The sequence below is a fragment of the Chroicocephalus ridibundus genome, chromosome 24 (assembly GCF_963924245.1).
Source record: "Chroicocephalus ridibundus chromosome 24, bChrRid1.1, whole genome shotgun sequence".
Classification (NCBI taxonomy): domain Eukaryota; kingdom Metazoa; phylum Chordata; class Aves; order Charadriiformes; family Laridae; genus Chroicocephalus; species Chroicocephalus ridibundus.
This window is the reverse complement of record NC_086307.1, coordinates 1,149,117-1,158,170: the sequence shown is the minus strand read 5'-3', so window position 1 is coordinate 1,158,170 and position 9,054 is coordinate 1,149,117. Positions and strand designations below refer to the sequence as shown.

The 9,054-nt window shown below is 50.2% G+C and overlaps 1 protein-coding gene across 1 annotated transcript; it reads left to right on the top strand.

Moving 5' to 3' along the window:
• The first annotated feature begins 1,464 nt into the window (after positions 1-1,464).
• LOC134526861 (keratin, type II cytoskeletal 3-like) lies at positions 1,465-6,147 on the top strand. The gene is made up of 9 exons (XM_063359139.1): positions 1,465-2,100; positions 2,873-3,087; positions 3,265-3,325; positions 3,493-3,588; positions 3,723-3,887; positions 4,021-4,146; positions 4,360-4,580; positions 4,865-4,899; positions 5,006-6,147. The coding sequence occupies exons 1-9, from the start codon at positions 1,465-1,467 to the stop codon at positions 5,365-5,367; spliced, it is 1,917 nt and encodes a 638-aa protein (XP_063215209.1). The 3' UTR covers positions 5,368-6,147.
• Positions 6,148-9,054: the final 2,907 nt, after the last annotated feature.

The following is a 9,054-nucleotide window of genomic DNA, read 5'->3' as shown; positions in this document are numbered from 1 at the left end:
GGGTGTTATCTACAGAAAATGTGAAAAGTTATTGTGTATTTCACTCATTAACTTAACTATATATTTGACTGATAACATCCAAACATCCAAATTTGAAGGTAATACCTTCAGAATGCCTTTTAAATAGTATTTAGAGACCACAATGTCCTTTAACCAGCACCCATAATCTGGTTTCTTCAGCACACTGCACGTCACTAACATCGTATGTTTTCTATCATAATCTGGAACCTTATGATTATTTAAAATTTCATTTACATGCAATCCAAAAATGTCCTTCTTTATTTCAGAGACATCCTACAAAATACATTTCTGAAACACGTTACTTTCCCAACAGAATACTTGAAATTAAGAGGATATACTATGCCTTAGAAGTTGTAATAGCTCCATCTCTCAACACGTTTTTCCACTTCAGTTGTCTCGTCTTTGGAAAGAACCAGGTAAAGGAGTGGTCAGCAACATTCATCTGAGCAGTAGAACCCCTCGCCACCTTGAACTGTCTGTCTGTCGTTCCTCTTCTCTGGTGCTTGTCTGTCTGTCCTCAGCCACCGTCTCCAAAGCAGCTGCCCGACGTGTCCCTTCTTTCCGCCACAGGTTGTCATTCCCCATCACCCTCAGAAGAGCACAGAGAAGGAGCGCAATGATTCAAGTTGTCTCCTTCACTCCACTCCAGCATCATCCAAGGTCCCAGTTAGTCGTCACGGATTTGGGGAGATACAGTTGGAGGGAATTTAATCCACAGGGAGAAGACACTCCCATCCAAAGTGACACCACGCACGCTCCAAGGAGAGGTAATTCCTTTCTAGCAGGAGAATATGCTGAGTCTCTTCAAACTTTGGTGTCGTGAGTTCTTGTTAAAGGTTGAGAAACTTCTTCTAAAATGCCAAAGGCAATTTTACATATAAAAAGGGGATTTAGGGTGTGTTTAAGGAATTGTGAAAGCTATATTATAGCTGGGATGTCATCAAAACAGCTCCTTTAAGTGGAGTTTTGACTGGAAAGATCTATATCTGGAATTATTGGGAACCATTAATTAATTAACTAATTAATTGGAAACCATGAAGGCTGGAAATCCAATGAGGGGCTGCAGAAAAGTGCGTTATCATAAAAGTTGATTTCCAAGATGTCATAAAGATAAGAGAGTCCACTTAGTCACTGAGACCTGTTTCAATGTTCTTGTTCTTTTACTCACTTCTAGATTGCAGGGTGTGTTTCTAGGCAGGCCCAAATATGGCAAAGCTCAACTGGGAATCTGTCAACAGCACCATGCTGATGAAAATAATAAATTGGCTTCCACCTTCACACCCATGCCGTCCCAGCCCACCTCCAGCAGCGGATAAAAGGGAGTACCTGGAGCTGTGGGGCCAGAGAAGACCGCAGACTTCTCTCTGCATTCATCCCACAGCAGCACAGCTCCGTTGGTCTTTCCGCTCTTCTTGATTTTGACTCTGCTCAGAAGAAACAGCCATGTCTCGGCAGTCTGTCTGCAGAAGCTTTGGAGGCGGGAGTAGAAAGGGCTACAGCTCTTGCTCTGCCATCGGTGGTGGCTTTGGAGGAGGTGGCGGCAGAAGCAGGATCAGTTACAGTTCCTACTCCTCATCCAGGGGAGGTGGAGGAGGTGGACATTGTGGAGGGTATAGCAGCAGAAGCCTCCATAACATGGGTGGCAGCAGAAGAATCGCTGTGGGTGGATGCTACGGTGGTGGAGGATACGGAGGCAGAATGGGTGGCTTCGGTGGAGGCTACGGAGGAGGAATGGGTGGGTTTGGTGGAGGAATGAGTTGCGGAGGAATGGGTGGCTTTGGTGGAGGAATGGGTGGTGGTGGAATGGGTGGTGGTGGAATGGGTGGCTTTGGTGGAGGAATGGGTGGTGGTGGAATGGGTGGTGGTGGAATGGGTGGCTTTGGTGGAGGAATGGGTGGTGGAGGAATGGGTGGCTTTGGTGGCCCTGGCTTCCCTGGAGGCATCCACCCAGTGCAAGTTGACCCATCTCTCCTGCGGCCGGTCCATGTTGAGATTGACCCCCAAATCCAGCAAGTGAAAAACCAGGAGAAGGAGCAGATCAAGACTCTTAACAATCAGTTTGCCTCCTTCATTGACAAGGTGAGAATTTAGGACCGTGCTCATTTGGAGGTGGGCATTTTAAATGACTTTCGTGTGGAAAGGGATTTTTTTTCTTACCAACAAGTACTTGTTAAAGTTCGCATGGCTGATGCCTTGGTAGCAAGTTGTTATTAAGGTCTCATTAAGTAATACCGAACAATAGACAATATTTTCATGCCAATGGAAGATTAAAGAGAACATCTGCAGAACATTCTGTAGATTCTCTTGCCTAGTCATCTCTTCAGTCTAATTTCTAATGATTCATGGTAAAGTCATCATCATATATTTGGTTGTCCTAAGAGTTCTCATTACCGTGCTTTTCTTTTTGATGAAACTTTCTTTCCAGGGAACTGATTCTATAAACTTAAGAGTGTTAAATTCCTTTCCAACACTTTTGGATTATTTTAATTTCAAACAGAAACCAAAGAAATACAGAATCCCTCGTAATAGAATTTATATGCGGTTAGATGAAAAAAATCATTGTTTTCTTGACTTCACTAGTGCTGAGATGACAGCAATGTCCAAACATGAAGCTATGGAAAATAGGGATGCTCTTGTCTATTGACAACATCTTTTTGCCCAGAAGTGAGAAGTTCAGAATGACTGAAAATTTCATAATGCTTGTCATGCACTTTAGGAGCTTGGATGTTTGAATGAGCCATAGTTGGGGATTTGGGAGATGATTCCCTTGGCCTCCAAAATAAGCAGGAGGTTTGAGTAATGTGATGTCTCCCCGGGTGAATCTCTCACACACCCTTCCGTGGGTTTTCAGGTCCGCTTCCTGGAGCAAGAAAACAAGGTCCTCTCCACCAAGTGGGAGCTCCTCCAACAGCAAGGGCCTTCAGGGCCAAGGAAGAACCTCGACGTCATCTTTGAAAATTACATCCAGAACCTGAAGAGGCAGCTGGACTCCATCTTGGCTCAGAGGGGACAGCTGGAGTCGGAACTGCAGAACATGCGTCAATACGTGGAGGAGTACAAAACCAAGTAAGTGCAGTGCCAGGGTGAGGGAGAAAGGAGCAGTCAGACAGGAGAGCTAAGGCAGCTGGGAGATTTCCACCTGTCTTTCCTGGGCTCTGGAGCTGTGTAGAAATGGGACTGAGGTTGCCAGGGATGACTGATGAGCAGTCCAAGAGACTCACCTTGTCTTGTCCCCTTCAACAGGTACGAAGAAGAAATCAACAGGCGCACCGCTGCTGAGAATGAGTTTGTGGTGCTCAAGAAGGTGAGTCCCAGAGGCACCAGGAGCGAGTGGGTGTGGGGGGACAGGCGGCAAAGACATTGGATGGAGGCAGCACCAAGACGGGCAGCTTCCAACAGGAGGCATTGCCTGCCAACAGCTCTTGTGGGATGGGAGGAAGCCATTGTCTGCCTGTGCGATCTTTCCTTTAGGATGTGGACTGTGCCTACATGACGAAAGTAGAGTTGGAAGCCAAGGTGGGAGCTCTGACCGATGAAATCAACTTCCTGAGATACGTCTATGAGGAGGTAAGAGCTCTCTTTTGCCTTTTGCTGGCTGCAGTTGCAATGAGGCGTGTGGTGGCCAAAGGCAGTGAGGTTGCCCTGGGTGCCCACGTGGATTTAGGTTTGAAAGCCACTTGGGCTGCCTGTCTTGGTTGCAGGAACTGTCTCAGATGCAGACAATCAGCCGGGACCTGTCTGTGGTGGTGTCTATGGACAACAACCGGCACCTGGATCTGGACAGCATCATCGAGGAGGTCAGGCGCCAGTACGAGCAGATCGCTCAGAGCAGCAGAGCTGAAGCTGAGGCGTGGTACCAGAGCCGGGTGAGTTGGGAAGCTGTCAAGGCACCTGGGACTGTCTCTTCTGATCGCTGTTCCCTTGCCACAGAGCAGGGGAACTGCTTGAGTTCCTGGTAGGTGGCTTCACTGATGGGTTGCTTTGTCTCCATGCCGTCAGTATGAAGAGCTGCAGAGCACTGCGGGAAGGCATGGGGACAGCCTGCGCAACACCAAGATCGAGATCCAAGAGTTGACCCGGAATGTCCAGAGGCTGCGGGCTGAGATTGAGAACATCAAGAAGCAGGTAGGGGTTCCTCAGCATCTCATTGTGTGATGGCATTGGGCTGGGTGGCGTGTTAAGGACAGTGTGAGGGGACCGTAGTCATTGAAATTCAGGTCCTTTGGAGAAGATTGATGGTTCCTGCCTATTTCCCATCCAGTTTGTGCCCTGAGGGCTGCTCTGGTGGAGGGTTTGCAGTAGGGAACTGAGGAAATCCTTTTCTTTTTTCTTCCTCAGAACCAACAGCTGCAGTCAGCGATTGCTGAGGCTGAGGAACGGGGTGAGATGGCCCTCAAGGATGCCAGGGTAAAACTGGAAGAGCTGGAATGTGCCCTGAGCAAAGACAAGGAGGAGCTGGCTCGCTTGCTGAAGGAGTACCAGGAGCTGCTGAACATCAAGATTGCCCTGGACGTTGAGATTGCCATGTACAGGAAGCTGCTGGAGGGAGAGGAGAACAGGTACCTCTCTTTCTTTGTATCTCTTTGACAAATCTCTTGACTGATTATACTACGTAAGGGTAAAATCTTTGCATGCACTCTAAAGATTAAGATAATGATTAGCCTTAAATGTGCTTCCCATATCTCTTTTAAGAATGTTAAATTCAAGGTTGCTCATTTGTGTTAAAGAATAATTGGGAAATTTGGCAAGAATAGGGAATAGGTACCTTGTAAAAAAAGGGAAATTCTCAGCTGAAGAAACATGCACTTCCCATTGGATTAACTGGTTCCCTTTTCCCTCACAGGCTGTGCAACGATGGCATGTCCAACGTCAATGTCTGTAAGTATCTGCATTTGTTTCCTTGAGAAGCAGTCGAAGACCGTGTCTTTTTGGAGATACCACCAGGCGATGGGCAACCTGTATGTAACCTGTGCTTCTCTTCCAGCTGTGGTAGGCAGGACCACCATCTCTGGAGGCAGAGGAGGCATGGGAGGAGGCTTCGGAGGTGGCAGCGGCATGGGAGGAGGCTTCGGAGGCAGCAGCGGCATGGGAGGAGGCTTCGGAGGCGGCAGCGGCATGGGAGGAGGAATGGGAGGAGGCGTATGTGGAGTAGGAGGTGGCTTCGGAGGTGGAAGCATGGGCGGCAGCTGTGGCATGGGAGGAGGAATGTACGGCGGCGGCTTCTCTTCGGGAAGTGGAAGGGTGTGCGGCTCTGGAGGTGGCAACTTCAGCTCCGGTGGCGGATCGTCCTCCGTACGGAGATGTGTCACGACCACCTCTGTCAAGTCTTCAGGAGTGAGGTTCTGAGCCCCAAAGCCAGACTGAAAACGGAAAGAAGCATCTCCTATCTTCTCCCAGCAGCAGCCCAGCCTCCTTAAATCCAGCTCCGACATCCTGCAATGAATTGAACTGTGTCCCTCATGGCCCACCACGTACCAGCTCGACGACCTGGCTTGGTCCCATCCAAGGAGACTCGTGGCAACGCCGTGTCCCGTTACCAGCCCTGGTGAGCTGCTCGTTAGCCCCAAGCCCAGTGATGAAAGAATTGTCTGAGCAAAGAAAAGCCTCACCCGTGGATACCCAGCGCGGAGAGCTGATTTACAGGAGGGAAACGCTCTGCCTCTCTTGCTGTGTTGTACATTTCTGGCTGCCTCGTGGCAAATGTGTATAAAACTCCTCTTTCCTCCGCTGTTCTCATGTCCCCTCCTCAATGGCCATATCCCTGGGGTGCTTCTGCGTGCAGTACATCTGCTGCTTCCATTCACTGGCCTTCGGGCCAGGGTAGGTGTGGGGCAGGCGGGACTCCTCCCTTGGCAGAGCCAGGGAGGGAGCATTTTCCATTTTCTCGGCCGGTGGCCAGAGGGATTAATTGCCCCAGGGTGGAGCACCCGGGCAGCTTTGCTCGCCTGGTAGCCCCAGGTGTGCTGGAAGCAGGCGCTCCCTCTGGAGCAGCGGCTTCCAGTTCCCCTTGTCCTTGCCCTCCATCACCCCTGGTAACACCTCAGGCACACGTGGACTTTTCCTAAGGAGAACACAACTTGCTCATCAGTGACAGGGCCCCCGTGACATGGAACAAGATGTACTGTCCCCACCTCCCTTCCTCTTCTGTGCGTGTATGCCCTCCTTCCTTGGGATGTTGCCATTCTCAATAAATTGCAGAGAACATTCATGATGTCTTTGTGTCCTTTGGAAGCCACTTCGGGGCCAGGTGGTTTCAGCTGCCGGGGAAGCAGCTTGATGGGGAGGTGTGGGTTCTTCGTTCATTCAGCATGTTGTGACTGTGCTTTGAGGGACCTGAATGGGAGCCAGGCAAGTGTCCAGCCATGTGTGGTGCCCCTTGACTCTCATCAGTCATTGCAGTGCCTGAAAACACAAGCCAATACCAAGAGTGGTGGGGCTCTGCATGCTCAGTTCTCACAATGCACAGCAAATATGATCAGTCAGGTGCACATGGAATCCAAACTGGAGGAGTTCAGGAGGCTGTTAAATTTTTGGACAGGTTCTGATATAGCTCCCTCCTCAGATCACGTGTGGTCGTTTCCACAGATGTCTTCGTTTGCTGTGTCTGGAAACCTCCAGCACAGGGGTCCAGCACCTTCTGAATCAATGCGGAGCCTACAGGCTCTCCTGCCCCAATAATTAGGGCACAGCCTCCATGCAAAGTCAGATGTTCAGTGCCCTGTTGCCCGTGTCACATCTTACCAGAATGGTCTGGTAACATACAAATTTCTGCTGCTCTGGGAAAGGGGTTTTATCAATCTCTCTCTTGGATTTCAGATTTTTCAAGCAAGAAGCATCTCTGTACGGGGTATGTTGAAACCACAAACAGAAACTCATGGGATTTGTGCAGGAACGCTGCCAGAGCAGAGTGGCGAAACCAGTAGAGACCCAAACACGTTGATTGGTGATGGAAATCGGCAGCAGCAGGGTGGGAGCAGACATCAGATCAGTCTGTTGTCAGTTCATCTCAGTTTCCTGCCTTGGAGTGGACTTTGCCTTGTGGTAGGGGAAGGTGGCAATGGTAGGAGTCTTGTGGGCAGTGGTGGGAGGGCAGGTTTACAGCTGCCTGTAAGCAGGGACATGGACCTCGGCCAAGCACCTCTCCTCTGGTGTACCAGTAGGCTGTGGCCAGGTAGGCTGCACGGCTCGGCACCCAACGGGCACCAGGAGTGCTTGGGGACCACTAACTCATCCTCCCCTTCATTGGCCAGCAGTAGGAACACCAAGGGCTGGGAAGGCACGATTCATCCCAAACCCGTGGGCTCAGGTCACCAACAGCTCCCTTGAAAAGTCGGACAAGACCCCCCAGTGTCTCCTCTTTGCACAGAGGAGAGCAAGTGGGAGGGATTTGGTCTTGCTGGAGGAGGGGGTATGGGAGAAGAATGTTGGTGTGTTTGATCTGTGCTTCAGTTCCTCCACCACAAGAAGAGATCAAAGAGACAGAAACCACTTTCAGTGGTGGTTCAGGAGTCCCACAACAACCTGCGGTGAGCGACCAGTGTCCCCGTAGCAGGTCAGGAAGCTGCAGACCTGGGAAGAGGCCCAGGCGAGGCAGTGGGGAATGGTTGCAGCTGGGGAACATGGCTGGGTTTGGCCCAAACAGAAGACGATGAGAAGGCAATGCCTCTGAGAAGCTGGGGCTGTGCCAAGAGCACTTTGGGGTTTGGCCTAGGGCAAGAGTCAGCTCTTTTTGTTCTTAAATTTAAGACTATGTTTCTTCACAGCTTTAAAATCTGAAATACGGCATTATAGGCATCGTTGTGAGGAGTCATTGCGACATCCTTCCCTATGCTGCCAGAACCTCTCTGCTGTGTGAGATCTGAAGCTGCAGCCTGGCCTGGTCTCCGTCTACGCTTTCTGCAGAGTTTACATTTTGCCTGGTCTTGATGATTTTGCTGCGCACAGCTCCTTGTGTAAGAGATGTGAAGGAGCGGCTGGAACCCAGGCTGTCTATCAAGTTTTACCTGGAGGAGGCTGAAGTGACTCCAGGTTTGGTATAATCTTCACATCTCGTCTGAAGACGTCAGAGTGACTCAATCTGGGCGTCTTATCTGCATGTGCTGAATGTGGTCAGCATCCAGGCATTTGGCTGACTTAACAGATCTTCCCCCTCATTGCGGAGCTGCCATGTGGGATGTTACAACCAAGTCCTGCTGCCTACTGGGAAAGGCAGCTACCGTGCGTTTGGCAATCTGGAGGGCGGCCACGAGGAGAGATGACCTGTTTTCTCTAGTAAAAACCGAGCTACCCTACACCTCCCTGGGACTGCTCATCATGAGCGGCTGCACTGGTCTGTGGAAAGACCTGGAGCACTTAACTCTCCGTCCTGGAGATAACAACCGAGAGCTAAGACCTTCTTCATTTAACTGCTTTGGAAAGGGAAGGTGTCCCCTGCCTGCTGTAGGGATGGCTGCCCATTCTCCAGCTGCAACTTGTTGCAGTGGGCAGGCGACACACATCTGGATAAGTCTTGGCCAGTGATGACTTGGGTCCCTCATGGGTAGGACAGCCCTTGTCCAGTGATGACTTGGGTCCCTCAAGGGTAGGATAACCAATGGTGACTTGGGTCCCTCATTGGTAGGACATCCCTTGGCCAGTGATGACTTGGGTCCCTCAAGGGTAGGATAACCCTTGGCCAATGGTGACTTGGGTCCCTCATTGGTAGGACATCCCTTGGCCAGTGATGACTTGGGTCCCTCAAGGGTAGGATAACCCTTGGCCAGCTGTTACTTGAGTCCCTCAAGGGTAACGTTCTCCACTTCCCCACACCCCGTTCTGTGGTGTCAAGCAGCCTCCGTCCCAGTGACAGTCAATGGCATTTTTGTTTCTGGTTCCTCCGGTGGCTTTTGAAAGTGATTCTCTGGGCTGGTTTTTCAAAGGCTTTTGAAAGGCTTTCCAAGGCTCTGTGGCTGCAGGCTGATACCCAGCGATACTTTTAACCAACATTTAGTTGCACAAGTCTTATAGGAGATTCTGAAAATTCACTCACTTGTA

What these genes read in the sequence shown, in the direction of transcription:
- LOC134526861 (XM_063359139.1), top strand. Translation starts at nt 1,465, where the DNA reads ATGTCTCGGCAGTCTGTCTGCAGAAGCTTTGGAGGCGGGAGTAGAAAG. An exon ending in TGAGATACGTCTATGAGGAG is followed by an intron (nt 3,589 to 3,722) that starts GTAAGAGCTCTC and finishes TCTTGGTTGCAG; the next exon opens with GAACTGTCTCAGATGCAGAC. An exon ending in CTGGAGGGAGAGGAGAACAG is followed by an intron (nt 4,581 to 4,864) that starts GTACCTCTCTTT and finishes TTTCCCTCACAG; the next exon opens with GCTGTGCAACGATGGCATGT.